The sequence below is a fragment of the Pteropus alecto genome, unplaced genomic scaffold (genome assembly GCF_000325575.1).
Source record: "Pteropus alecto unplaced genomic scaffold, ASM32557v1 scaffold67, whole genome shotgun sequence".
NCBI lineage: Eukaryota > Metazoa > Chordata > Mammalia > Chiroptera > Pteropodidae > Pteropus > Pteropus alecto.
The window spans coordinates 4,190,386-4,204,783 of NW_006441061.1; the positions used below are offsets into that span (position 1 = coordinate 4,190,386).

Sequence of the window (14,398 nt, forward strand, 5' to 3'; positions counted from 1 at the left end):
GCGGGCGGGGAGGGAGCGCCGAGGGCGGGCGGGGCCGGGAGGCGGGCGGGGCTGGCCGGGCCGTGTAGGGCGCAGACCCGACTCTGCGCGCCTAGGGGCGGCCCATGCTCCCAGCGCTCCCCACTCAGCTGCAGCAGCCGGGCCGCATCTGGACCAGGCGCCGCGCGGCGGGTCCGACGCCGGGTGAGTATAGGCTAGGCCAGTGGGTCCCCGAGAGTAGGAATATGCCCTGCTGGGTCGGGAGATGATGGTACCGGCCTGGGGCGGGAGGCGTGCCCGGCTGTTTTGTCTCCTTGCCGGGCCCTCTGCTGCCCTGGCTCTTTAAAAGGGGCCAGGACTACCCGCAGTGACCTGAAACGGGAGCACGAGGGAACTGGACATCCCCTTCTCTCCACTCCCCATCCTCCAGCCTTCCAGGACGGGTTCCTGCCTCTGCTCTGGCGGGTTCTGGGAGGCCAGAGGTCTGAGGACCTTGGAGATCCTGGGTTTGGAGTTGGGGGCCCGATTCAGTACTCCTCCCGACTTTTGCTTTTCGCATTGAGGAGGGGAAGATGGTCTGTAAGGTCTCCCTAAGGTCCAGACCATGTCCTTATCCTGGCTTGGAAGCTCTCAGGCTACATCACAGCCGTGACCTTCACCCTCTCCCCAGGAATAAGAGGTCTCAAAGGAAAACAGCCCTTTCTGCTGCCCCCTTGAGCAAATCCCTAAAGCGCCAGAAATAGAACCCAAGAATCCTAATCTCAGCCCAGCCAGCTGTTCCCCTCCCCCTGAGCCCAATTCCCAAATATTCATCTGAGTGCCTTACTGAGTGTGTTTGTGGGGATACCTTCAAGGCCTTCTTCCTCTCCCTCAATTACCTTTCCTCTCTGGGTGGTCACCTCTCAGGTACCTCCAGGTTCCATCGCCCTCTATCGGCCAGCAGAGACATGACGCTGCCGGAGCCTGTGGACAGGGACTGAGCAGGGCCCCTTCCCGGGAAGCTGCCCTTTTGGGTATTGTGACTTGGCTTGGGCCTCCAGGTGGGGAGTTCAGCCAGAGGTGCTTAAGTCAGTACCCCCGTCCAAGCCGTTTTGGTTAGGGACCCTGGATGTCAGGAGAGTGGACTGTTCCGTTTTGGCTGGAAGGGATTCTGAGAGCAAGTCTCAGTACACACATTGCACAGAGCAGGGGACTAAGTCCTAACGTGGGAAAAGGACTTGTCCAGGGTCACTCAGAGAGTCACAGGCAGAGATGGGACTAAGGGATTAGAACCCAGCTGCCTGCCTGTCACCCTTGGAACTCCTCACCTCAAGTCCCTTGTTTCTAGTCTTACAGACAGCCCTGGAAAGGGACCCCGTCCTCAACCACCCCACTTAGTATTGCGAAGCCTCACTACAGGTTGACCCCTTGGGGTCATAGTGGCCTGGCTGATTGGGCCAGGAGGTGGAGGACCTAGACATTTTAATCCACTGACTGCCCTATGCCCATAGGCCACAATGCTGCTTGGGGCATCCCTTGTGGGAGTGTTGCTGTTCTCCAGTCTGGTGCTGAAACTGCCCTGGACCCAAGTGGGGTTTTCCTTGCTGCTCCTCTACCTGGGATCTGTTGACTGGCGCTTCGTCTGGGTCTTCATCAAGACCATCAGGCGCGATGTCTTGTGAGTACCTGGTCTAGCCCTTCCTGGGGTCTCCCTTGCCACGCTGGTCTCCTAGTCCCAAAATCTCCTCAGACCAGACCCATGGCCTCTACCAGTATAGGGCATCTGGGCCCCACACCCTCTGCCCCACACCTTTCCCCTGATACTGATATTTGGTACCTCTATCTCCAAGGTCAAAGTCTCCTCCTGGGGAATTTCCCTAACTTGGTGTTCCTTAGCCTAGGGCAGACTTAGGGGCCCTGGTCATAACAAAGAACACTGAGTGTGTTGAGGATACATCTGCAAGGGGTCCTGAGGATATGCTGTAGCTTGTGAGAGGGTGACAGGGAACCCTGTGTGAAAGGTCCTGTCCTCAACTTGGCATGAGTCTGAGAGGGCACTGAGTTCTAGAGCAGGGCCTCAGGTCAGGTGTCTGGGAGACCCTGTTTCCTAGAGAAAGTTAAATATGGTCCATAGGGATGTCCTGTACCTGAAACACCTCCTGCCACCTTTTCTGTGCCAGGTGTCAGGCTGGCTCTGGGGCCTAGAGAGGAATAAGACAGACTCAGCCCCAGGCCAAGCTCAGGCTGGTCAGGGAAATAATTGGGGGACACAGTAAATCCCTAAACTGGCAGTGCCATATGGGCAGAGACCTTGGCCGTCTTGATCACAAGTGTCCCAGTGCCCAGCGTGATGACCCACACCCAGGACACGCAGCTCAGCATTTGTCAATCTGAGTTGATTGCAAAAAGAGGTATCCAGTGGCCACTGCAGGAAGGTGGTGGCAGCAGAGAGCTGTGAGAGCATAGATAAGGACACATGACTCGAGAGGGCCTTGGGGATTTGGAGGCCTCCTGGAGGAAAAGTAGGTACCTTGAAAAAAGAGAGAGACCTCAAGATGGTGGCAGCAGGGGATTCCAGCCAGAGAATTTAGCATCAGCAAAGGCGTAAAGGCTGGTAAGCTGGGGGAATTCAGGGGATCAGAGGTGGCGGGGCTAGGGCAGGAAAGGGGGGCGTGGCCAGAGATTCCACAAACGCTTGCTGAACATCTCATGCCTGGCACTGACCAGGGCCTCGGGGACAAGGTGGTGAACAGGAGGACACTGGACAGATCACAAACGCATCCTTTATTTACTGTGGCATTGCAAGGGGAGGCTTGAAGTTGAGAGAAGTATGATATGGCATGGTGGGAGGCCCCAGAAGAGGAGTTTGGACCTTGACTTGGGCCTTGGAGTTCCAGAAGGCTCTGAGAGAGCAGCAGACTCAGAGCAGACATAGAGGGCGGTAGGAGTTGAATTCGGGAGAGAGAGGACTGAGCTTCGAATCTCAGTTCTGCCACATTCCGCCCATGAAGCCAGGGCAAGTCATGTGCCAGCAGAGCCTCAGTTTCCTCCCTGTACAGGGGAGGGAGTAATTGCCTTGGTCCCTGGTGTTCCTATGCGACATCAGAGAGCCGGTGTGTGTAACGGTGCCCAGCGTACAGCTGCTGGACCACGGGAGTGCTGCAGGCAATTGGGCTCAGGTACACAGGGCAGCAACCTGGGCCAGGTTATTGGGAGCCCGACTCCCAACCCAGCGTTCACAGCTCTCTTACTGGCTCCCACACAGTGGTGGCATGGTGCTCCTGAAGGTGAAGTTGAAGGTCCAGCGATACCTGCGGCAGCGGCAAACAATACCCATTTTGTTTGCCTCTACGGTACAGCGCCACCCCGACAAGACAGCCCTGATCTTCGAGGGCACAGACACCCACTGGACCTTCCGCCAGCTGGATGACTACTCAAACAGCGTGGCCAACTTCCTGCAGGCCCGAGGCCTGGTCTCCGGCGACGTGGCTGCCCTCTTCATGGAGAACCGCAATGAGTTCGTGGGTCTGTGGCTGGGCATGGCCAAGCTGGGTGTGGAGGCGGCACTCATCAACACCAACCTCCAGCGAGACACCCTGCGCCACTGCCTGACCATTTCCCGGGCCCGAGTACTCATCTTTGGCAGTGAGATGGCCCCAGGTGAGTCCCCAAAGGGGCGGGGGACAGGCAGGGAGCTCCACAGGACCTTGCACAGACCGCAGCCCCCCTCCAGCCCTGTGAGGGGCTGTGTGGCTCATAGGTTAAGTGCAGAAGCCCTGCAGTCAGATGGCCTGATAAGCCGGAGACTAGAATTCTCTGTGCCTCAGTTTCCTCATTGTAGTACTCATCTCACGTTATTCTAAAGAAAGTACTTCACCTGAAGCACCAACAAAGTGGCTGATGCTCGGTGAGCCCTCAGATTTATAGTAACCATCCGTGATTGATTAGGTCTCATTTCCTCGTCTATACTATGAGAACGAGAATCCATTCTCGCTCTCCTACAGAGCTTATGTTTTATTTGCTGCCACATTGGGCACTGAGTGAGTGCTGAGCGCGGTGCTTTATAAGAACAGCTCTAATCTTCACAAAGCCTGGTGCGGTAAGGATTGTCATCCGCTTTATAGATGAGGAGACCAAGGTTCAGAGTGGTGTGAGGTCACACGGCTGCCAAAGCCAGATTTGACTTTGGACTTGACCACAGCATCCCTGTTCTTTCTCTCCATGCTGCTGTGGTTTGTGCGATAATGAACAGGGAAGGTTATTAAGGTGCTAAAAGGGGAAGAGAAAGGATACAGCAGGGAGAAAGGAGAGGGTTGGACAAACCAAGAGCAAGTGGGGTCAAGTGGGCCCAGGGGTGAGTTTCTGGACAACTATAATGCACTGGGGAGGCTGAGAGAAGGTTCTCATTGTCTAAAGAGGCTGGGGGGCTGCTGGCCTCTGAGCCTCAATCCTCCCTTCCAAGGCGACCCCCAGGGACTAGCGCCATGTAGTGGTTAAGGGCACAAACTTTGGTGTGAGATAGAGTTGGCGTTGATTCGCAGCCCCTGCACATTCTAGTTGTAAGCAAGTACCTCTCATATCAGAGCCTCAGTTTCCTCATCTGTAAAATGGGCTAATATCGGTACCTACTTCTAGGGTGTGTGAGCAGGAGAATAGATGTTAAGAGTTCACTGTGTGATTGATTAGCCAGCAGCTAATGGGAGCTGTTGCTCCAATCAGCGTTTTCCTTGTAATGAGGTCCTGGGAGCCTTACCCATCGCTTTCCCCCCACCTAGCCAGGCTCCCCTGGCAACATGCTCAGCCCTGACATGAGCAGAGGTCCTAGGAACACAAGGTTTCTTGGCCTGCCTGCTGATCTGCCCTGTTTCCCCTGCAGCTGTCTTTGAGATCCATGCCAGCCTGGACTCTTCACTGAGCCTCTTCTGCTCCGGTCCCTGGGAACCCAGCTCAGTGCCGCCCAGCACAGAACACCTGGACCCCCTACTGGAAAATGCGTGCAAGCACCTGCCCAGTCGCCCTGACAAGGGCTTCGTAGGTGGGCTTCCCGCCCCACCCCCCACCCCCGCACCACTTCCACAAAGGGCTTCCGAGATGACCAAGGACAGATCACTGGCCTCAGGGCCAGAGGCCTGGGTTCTGCAGACTTGCATGTGACCTATAGTGAGTCACATCACCTCCCTTTTTCCATCTGGGAAAATGGGGACGGTAACCCTCCGGTTACTGTGCAGCTAAATGAGATGATGTGTATGAGAGTGCCATGATGGCACCATAAAATCCTTCGTGGATGCGTAACGTGCAGCATCATGGGGCGCCCAGGAACTGGCTGTGTCTGAGTTTCGTTTGGAGTTGGGCCAGGGGCAAGACCCTTCAAATATTCCTCCAGCACCCGTTCAGTGCAGGCCCCTGTTGGGCTGTGATCCTTCCCTGCACTGGGCTGCCTTCCTCTCCCCTCCTCCAGGGAGCTCCCCCACACACATCCTGCCTTCTCGCCTCTCTTCCTCTGCACTGCCTCGTGAAGCCCAGAGCCATCTGATGGCTCAGAGCTTGGGCTACTTTATACACCAGCTCTACTGCTTCCTATGTGCGAACCCAAACACCTGAGCTGCCCTCTGAACCTCAGTTCCCATGGCCATGAGATTGGGGATGGTAACAGAACCTATTTTATGGAGCAACTTTGAGGATTGAAAAAGATGCAGCGGGGAAATTAGGGTGTGGCAGGAAGTGCTCAGTAACTGGTCATTGACTTCATTGTGGTCATTTAAACTTTGTCATATGCAGATCTTATCTCCTGGTGCTTTTGTAAGCCACTTGAGGCCAGGGACTCTGACTGGTTCAGCCTGGTGCCTTCATGGTGCACAGCCCAGAGCTGGCATACAGCAGACATCTAGAAAACAGGTGATGGTTAATATAGAGTCATCCCATGGCTTCCTGTAACTTCCAGCCTGGTGGGGCTGAGCCTCATACGGAAACCATAATGTGACAGTCCCTGGATTGGGCTGCAGGGTGGCAGAAAGAAATAGTCAGTGGTCACCACCCTGTTTCCTGCAGGTGATGCCTCCCCACACTCTAAGACATGGGGTAGGCATCACCTCCTCTGAGAAGCCCTCCCTGGTGTCACCTCCCCTCCCTGAAGCCTGGGTCAGATGCTACCACTGGGCTTCAACAGGCCCTGTGCTTCCTGGCACTTTGTGCTCAGAATGCCTCTGTTCTCATCTGCTTGTCCCACTTGGCTGCAACCTCCACCAGGGCAGGGCCTGTCCCCATCTTAGTCACTGATGTCTGGCACAGAGTGAGGGCCCAGAAAAAGTTTGATGAAGGTACGGATGCATTAGAGCAAAGTGTGATGTCTGGGGTCATCAGAGTAGGCTTCCTGGAAGAGGTGTGATGGAGTAGGCATTAAACGATGCACATGTACGGATGTCCATCTCTCTGACTCCATGCCGAGCCCTGTGCTGCACGCCTCTCACAGCCACTTGTGTATCTGTTTTCTTCAGATAAGCTCTTCTACATCTACACATCGGGCACCACGGGTTTGCCCAAAGCCGCCATTGTAGTACATAGCAGGTAAGGGGCAGATCCCTGTGGGGAGAGCTGGGGGTGACGGGGCCTGAGAATCTACCCTCCTGCCTTTCCAGGGGCCCACTGAGCCTTCTACCCTCGGCTTCCCAGGTATTACCGAATAGCTGCCTTGGTGTACTATGGATTTCGCATGCGGCCTGATGACATTATCTACGACTGCCTCCCGCTCTACCACACAGCAGGTACCCTGGGCCCACCCCTCAGCCTCCAGCACCCCCAGAGCCTCAGGAACCCACCCCTCTTGGCAGGCAGCATGCAGCAGTAGAGACACATGAGCTTTGGAGTTAAATCAGGGTTCAAGTTCAGACATAGCCATTGACTGGAGCTCTGAATGAGGATGGCCACCCCAGTCTGAGGGTGTGTGTGACCGTGTCTCACAGGGCACCTGGGCAGGTCTGACCATCAGTTCATTTTCACGGGTGGGCATGGCCTTGCTGCTTGGTCTTAGGGGCTTAAAGGAAGACAGATGGAATAAATATAGTGCTTAGAGTCAGGGATGAATGATGGGAACCCTCCTGACTCTGTACAAGAAATGGCATGATGAGTGTGAGAGAGGCAAGGAGCGGGAGCTGGGCTCAAGGGAAGAGCCCAGTGATGGCCGGGAAGGTCTGCCGCTGGAGGAGGGGCACCCAGGACAGGCAGGTTAGCACAGTCCCCCCAGCCGGATGGCAGCATTACGGGTATTAGAGCAAGAACAAGGGGCCGGCTTCAGATGCTCTGGGGAGCAGACTAAAGAGTGTACATCTGATCCCATGAGGAACCATAGAAGGTGTCTCACTAGGGGAGAGAGATGATCATTAGTGTTGGAGGGAGAGGACAGGAAAGAGACCAGGGGAAAGGGCCTTTGGCTGGACAAGAGGCGGCTCTGGAGGGAAGGGTGTCCCATCTCCCTGAGCTCCGGGGCCCACTCTGCCTACAGGAAACATCGTGGGGATCGGGCAGTGCCTGCTCCATGGCATGACAGTGGTGGTCAGGAAGAAGTTCTCAGCCTCCCGGTTTTGGGATGATTGTATCAAGTATAACTGCACAGTGAGTGAGAGGGAAGCGGATGAGCCATCCCTTCCCCTGTGACCCTCCCACCAGCCCCGCCCAGGGACAGCTGCCTTATGACGACTGAGCAGCCTGTGTTCACTGAGGAGACCGAGGGGAGGGACAGGACTCATGGGTAGGGGCCTGAGGGACTAGGAGGTGCGAAGTGACAGCGACTTCGGGGGCCCAGACACACACCAAGTCCACCCTCAGATTGTGCAGTACATCGGCGAACTGTGCCGCTACCTCCTGAACCAGCCGCCCCGGGAGGCAGAAAACCAGCACCGGGTGCGCATGGCACTTGGCAACGGCCTCCGGCATTCCATCTGGACCAAATTTGCTGGCCGCTTCAACATCTCCCAGGTGGCTGAGTTCTATGGAGCTACTGAGTGCAACTGCAGCCTGGGCAACTTCGACAGCCAGGTGCGTCCAGGTTGGGGACACAGATGGGCCACGGATGGGCCACAGAAGGCACTGGCAGCAGAGGGGAGGGCAGAGTTCCAGCGAGGGAGTGTGGGTGCCAGAGCGTGCGCACGGGTGCATGCGCACACACACACTCACGCACACACACACACACACACACACACTGTCCCGTTTGGGGCCTGTGCTGGAGAGCCTAGGCCGAAGTCTTGGCCTTTACAGGTGGGGGCCTGTGGCTTCAACAGCCGCATCCTGCCCTTCATATACCCCATCCGCCTGGTACGTGTCAACGAGGACACCATGGAGCTGATCCGGGGGCGCGTGCGCACACACACACTCACGCGCGCACACACACACACACACACACTGTCCCGTTTGGGGCCTGTGCTGGAGAGCCTAGGCCAAAGTCTTGGCCTTTACAGGTGGGGGCCTGTGGCTTCAACAGCCGCATCCTGCCCTTCATATACCCCATCCGCCTGGTACGTGTCAACGAGGACACCATGGAGCTGATCCGGGGGCCCGATGGTGTCTGCCTTCCTTGCCAGCCAGGTCTGCCCCAGGGTTGGAACTGGGGATCAGAGGGGGTGGGGTTGGCCCAGGATGGGGGTAGGGCATGGGTGGGTAAGTAATCCTGTTCTGATCATTGGCCATCAGTTAGCTCTTCTCTTAGGGCGACAAGTCATTTATTTCTGCACCCACCCATCCTGTCCTTCACCATCTCATCTTTCAGTCCACCCTTTCCTTCACCGTTCCGTCCGTCATCATCACCGGTTTATTCATTCACTTTCACGTTGAAGACCCTGGGTCCAGGCCACCTGGGATGATCTTAGGTCAGCCCCTTAGCTCCGTGTCTGAGTCCCCACATCTGTGGTGGGACTGATGGCAGCACCACCTCATGGGGTGGCCCTGAACATGGGGCTCTCTGAGCAGAGCCAGGAGCCCAGGGAGTGCTGGCTCTGCCTAGACTGTCCGCGTAGAGCGCGGCCACCCTTTCTTCTCTTTGTTCCTCTTTCCATCTGCTCAGCTGACCGGGCATCGCTGAGCGCCTACATGTGCCAGATTTGCCAAGGGAAGCTCCCTGCCCTGGGGGGGTCTCCCAGGCTAGGGGGAGAAGGGTGTTTCTGTGGGAAGCAGTGTGACCGGAAGTCATATCAAGAGTCAGGGTGCATTTGGGGGTTGGGGAGGCCGGCGGAAGAGGTCACCCGGGGTAGATCTGACCCCACCTTCCCTGCGCCCAGGTGAGCCGGGCCAGCTGGTGGGCCGCATCATCCAGCAGGACCCCTTGCGGAGCTTCGATGGCTACCTCATGCAGAGTGCCAACAATAAGATCGCTTCAAATGTCTTCAAAAAGGGGGACCAGGCCTACCTCACCGGTGGGTGGGCACCTCTCCCCAGCCTTTGGCAGCCCGTCAGAGGGGGAGGGTGTAGAGGAATGAAAGCGCCTCTCCTACCTGCAGAGAGCACCTCTCCAGGACCCGCCCCCCAGGCCGAGCGCCTACAGTCAGGCAGATCCTTGGGATCCAGCAAGGACTGCCTGGCCCAAGCGCTGCCTCACATAACCCCTCCCTAGGCGACGTGCTGGTGATGGACGAGCTGGGCTACCTGTACTTCCGAGACCGCACGGGGGACACGTTCCGCTGGAAGGGTGAGAACGTGTCCACCACCGAGGTGGAGGGCATACTTAGCCGCCTGCTGGATATGGCCGATGTGGCCGTGTATGGTGTCAAAGTGCCAGGTATCTCTGTGTGGGAGGTGCCAGGTATGTGTGGGGAGGCGCCCCCAGGGGCCACTGCCAGCAGCTCACTGTCCACTCTACTGCCTTCAGGAACTGAGGGCCGGGCCGGAATGGCAGCTGTGGCCAACCCTGCGGGCAGCTGTGACCTTGAGCACTTGGCCCAGCTCCTGGAGAAGGAGCTGCCTCTATGTGCCCGCCCCATCTTCATGCGCTTAATGCCTGAGCTGCAGAAAACAGGTCTGTCCTCACCCCCTCCCTCTGCTCCACCTCCCAGGTTCTGGGCCTAGGCCCCTTCCTGATTCCTTCTGGAGAGACCTGCGTGGTTCTCCCTTGACTCACCTACAGCCTCGCCTAGTAGTTGGTAAACTGACCTCCCCATGTACAAGCGAGCAGACCAAGCCTTCAGAGAGAAGGTTCACCTGTTCATTAGTGGAGCAGATACTGAGTACTTACTGTGTGCTAGGCACTGTGCTAGGTCTTCGGGACATAGGTAACATTCTGACAGGACCTGTGCCTTCTTGGGGCTTCTGGAGCAGTAGGGGAGGCAGCCTCAGGACGGGGAATTCCAAGGTAATGAATGGAATACAGATCAAACTAACAGAAAAGCAAATGAAAGGGCGTCAGATGACCAGGAAGCTTCCCTGAGGACGTGTGGTTTAAGCTGAGACCTGAATGACAGGAGGACTTCATGGAGGTGGGAGGCATTCCAGGCTGTGGGAACAGCAAGTGTGAAGTCCCTGAGACAGGAAAGGACTTGGACACTGGAGGAGTGATAGGAGGTCCCCAAAGCTGGAGCCAGGGAGAGGGGTGGACAGTGGATTGAAGTGGGAGGGAGGCCAGCGGGGGCCAGAAGCCCGGGGCCCTGTGGGTTGGGCTGGGGGCAGGAGGAAGCCACAGAAGTGTTTGAGCAGGGTAGTAATCTGGTCAGATTCGTGTCCTACAAAACCCTCCGGCTGCTGCATGGAGAGGGGGAGAAGGCTGCAGGCGGCCCTGGGTGATGAGTTTGCAGCTATGGTCGTCTTCCAAGAGAGAGGTGAGTGGTGAGTCCACTGCCACATGGCAAGGCGGTGCCATCCTTGTCTGTTGCTCCACTGGTGGCTCTCAGCAGTTTCCTGGCGGGCAGTAAGTGCAGACTCCCACCCTGCTCTCCTCAGTCTTTGCTGCCCTGTCCTGGGGTCTCCCTACTGCTCAGCCTCGGGCCTCATCCACCTGGCCACCGCCCACATGGTCACCACATGGTCACTTGATGGAAGGCCTTCCCCAACTGATATGGTCCTTGACAGATAGTGGCCCCTGGGAGCACCTGAAACAGTAGAGAGGGCCTGATGGAGACACTGGTGCTGGCCTCCTGACGGAGACTGCAGGCTCCCTGAGGACTGGAGGATAGCTGTGACATCTCTGTCCAGGGGAGGCAGGGGAACTGTCAGAACTTGGCTTTCAAGAGAGGCTTTGCTACAGAACAGACACCCTCAAGTGTACTTAGGGCTTAAAACAACCATTTGCTCACAATTCGTGGGTCAGCCACTGAGGTTAAGTTCAGCCGAGTGGTTCTTCTGTTGGCCTCACCTGGGTCAAGGTGCTGCCATCACTCAGAGACTCAGCCGAGGCTAGAGGTTCTAAGACGGCCTCTCTCGTCTGGCTCTGCTGCTTGGTTCTGCAGCACTATGCGACAGCTCTCTGCAATGGAAACGTTCTGTGTCTGCGCCGTCTGACACAGCGGCTGCTGGCCCCGCGTAGTTATCGAGCACTTGAAATGGAGCTAGTGTGACTGAGAAATTCCATTTTGTTTAATTAATTTAAATAGCCACTTATGGCCAGTGGGTACCCTATTGGACAGTGCCAGACTAGGGGGCCTTTCCTGGTGTGGTTCATTTGTGCTCCCTGTGGCTTCTCATCCTTGAGGCTAGACTGGTCCCGGAAACCTCAAGAGGGTGGAGGTGGAAGCTGCAAGACCCCTTGAGACCTAGACCACTCAGAACTCTCGCAGCATTGTTTCTGCTGTATTCCATTGGTTAAAGCAAGTCATAAGAATTTAGGTAGGGATTGAGAAAGACTCCAGCTCTTGCTGGGAGAACTGGCCAAGCCCCATGGCAGAGGAGTGTGCCTATGAAGAGAGGAGGAATCTGTGGCCACTTTTGGCAATCATACCTGGATTCATATGCCAGCTCCACCACTTTCTAGCTGTGTGACTTTGGTCCAGGGATGTGCCTCTCTGAGCATCAGTTTTCTCATCTGTACAGTGGGGCTAATACCACCAATTGATGTATAATTTATTTGTAACGTTAAGAAAAAAACGGTGCTGCTGAAACTATTTCAGAGATGTTAAAATCTGAAAACGTGCATCTTAGAATCCGTAGAATACGGTTGAACACACTGAGGTTGGTGTGCAGATTAAACGCCATCACAGCTGTACCTGGGAGGTGCTCAGATAAAGGGAGTCTCACAGAAGACCCAAATTCTGCTCCTTACTCTGCTGTCACTCGGTGTGTGGCCTCGGACAAGTAGCTTCCCTTCTTTGGGCCTCAGTTTCCCCATCTGCAAAAAGAGGTCAGGTAGTGTGGCCCCCAACCCTTTTGCCAGGGCTGTTCTGAGAAGTGGTACATAATGAAGTTGATGGAGCATTCTTTGCAAACAGGAAAGGGCTCAGCCCTCCTCCCATATGTCCCCTTCCTATGTCTCCAGCCCTCCTCTGCCCCTCCATTCTGGCAGATGGGTTCCCAGGAGCTCGGCTCCTGCCCAGCACCCTCCAACTCTTCTTCCCCCATCTTCCTGCTCCCTCAGGGACCTTCAAGTTTCAGAAGACAGAGCTGCGGAAGGAGGGCTTTGACCCTGCGATTGTGAAAGACCCACTGTTCTACCTGAATGCCCAGAAGGGCCGCTACGTCCCACTGGACCAAGGGGTCTACAACCGCATCCAGGCCGGCAAGGAGAAGCTGTGATTTGCCCCGAGGCCTTCTCAGGGCCAGCAGTTGCTGGATCCAGAGCCCCAGCTCCTACCCAGAGGGGTCTTGGGCAGTGCCAGACCTAAGCAAGCAGGGCCCAGCGCCTCAACCATGAGGTGCTGACCCCCTCCCCAACTCAGACTGCCACGTGACTCACTGCCACTTCCTCCCTCCCCCAGCGGCTTTCTGTGAAAGCCTCGTGACCACGTGTATCTTTGAGGCTAGACCGGGCCTCCGGATCCTCAAATTGACTAGGCCCCTCCGGATGATGTCTTGGGCCAGGTCAGGGGAGGTGGTAGAGCTGCCAAGTGTAGTGACCTCACCTTTAGAAACAATAGGTTAAGGATAAGACATGGTACGTGCTAACCGCCATGTCTCACTTCTAGTTAGTTATCTGCTAAAAATTTATTAACTAGAGGGATTTACTGGCCGGATCACTGCCTATAGGTAAAAAATATTTTAACAATGACGCATTCTGTTTCTGTACCCTTGCTTGCTTACCCACCTCTTAGTTATCAGTTAATGAATGGAGGAGATACAGTCTTTTGTGTAAAAATTAAGGTTGTGGGAGATGGAATCAAGGGCTTAAAACCTTTGTGCCCCTGTGCCTCGGGGCTGCTCCTTGGCAAGGACAGCCGCCGGCTAATAAACTGTCTCTTGGATTAGAGCATTCGAGTTGGGCCTGGTTATCTCGGTCACAACACCAAGCACTCAGAGAGCAGGGGATTTGTAAATAGGACTAGGGTAGAAGCCCCCAGACTCAGGAAGCCTCAGAGTTGGCAGGGTCAGCAGAGGCCATTGATTCGGTGGCTGAAGAGGATCCTGGCCTGTGCCTCCAGGAGGACAGAAGCACCCCGACCAGCAGGTGGCCTGGACTGAACACCCCTCCTCTCCCTAGGTGGCTGCCTGCCTGTGTCAGGCGAGTCCTTTCTGTTTTCATGGGTCTGTCCATTGTCACCTTCATCTCAATCCTGGCCTAGTGCTATAAGGAAGAGGGGTGAGGGGCATTCAGGGGCCAATAAACTGCCTTGACTCCCCAGACTGGGTACATGCCTCCTGAGCTTGCTGCAGCCTGCTCAGGCCCCACCTCCTGCCCCTCTGGCCCATTTATTTATCCATCCATTCACTCACTTGCACTTAGGACCCTCAGCCCTGCCCTCGACACATAAGCCTGGCCTGGTGTTTAGCTTCAAAGTCCAAACTAGCTTTGTCACTTAACAAGTTTGTGGCCTTGGGCAGGTGACTTTGTCTTATGAAAAGGAAATAATCAGAAGGATCCTGAGCCGAAGTAGCCATTATGGGGAAAGGGCTGCTCAGAGCCCTTGAGGGAGAAAATTCTAACCCAGGTTAGGATCACATCTTCAGGCTCATGCTCACGCTGTTCTCTCTGCCCGGGGTGCATTACTCCAGGGTTCTGGGAGCTGTGTGGAGCCAGAACTGGGAGCGGCAGGGTCCAGGAAAGTTTCCTGGAGCAGTCTTACCAGGGCTGTATGTATAGTCGACAGTGCCAGTGGAGAGTCAGCTGTCCCCTAGGCCCCATTGCTGGAGTCACACCCAGGCTGGAAGCTGCGCAGCCTGATGGGAAAGGGGTCCAGCCCAGCCCAGGGCAGTGGGTAGTACCTGCCCCTGGGCTTTATCTTTACTCACTCTCACCACTGGCTGTCACATGGCCCAAATCACAGCAAGTTGTTTGGGCTGGAATGCAAACCCCAGCCCCGTGCCCTTCCCCATGCTC

At 56.0% G+C, this 14,398-nt stretch overlaps 1 protein-coding gene and 1 long non-coding RNA gene across 2 annotated transcripts; one reads left to right on the forward strand and one right to left on the reverse strand.

Annotated features, from left to right (window-relative positions):
* Positions 1-21: 21 nt before the first annotated feature.
* On the forward strand, positions 22-13,100 carry SLC27A4 (solute carrier family 27 member 4). Its single transcript, XM_006918020.3, has 13 exons — positions 22-183; positions 1,470-1,636; positions 3,224-3,618; positions 4,835-4,993; positions 6,453-6,522; positions 6,628-6,719; positions 7,457-7,566; positions 7,780-7,989; positions 8,409-8,535; positions 9,225-9,359; positions 9,557-9,721; positions 9,812-9,958; positions 12,503-13,100. Exons 2-13 carry the CDS (start codon positions 1,476-1,478, stop codon positions 12,658-12,660), a joined length of 1,929 nt encoding a protein of 642 aa, XP_006918082.1. The 5' UTR covers positions 22-183; positions 1,470-1,475; the 3' UTR covers positions 12,661-13,100.
* LOC112484779 lies at positions 11,980-14,397 on the reverse strand. Its single transcript, XR_003048195.1, has 2 exons — positions 14,145-14,397; positions 11,980-12,256 (listed from the first exon to the last, which is right to left on the reverse strand). It is a non-coding gene; the product is annotated as an uncharacterized LOC112484779 (long non-coding RNA).
* Position 14,398: the final 1 nt, after the last annotated feature.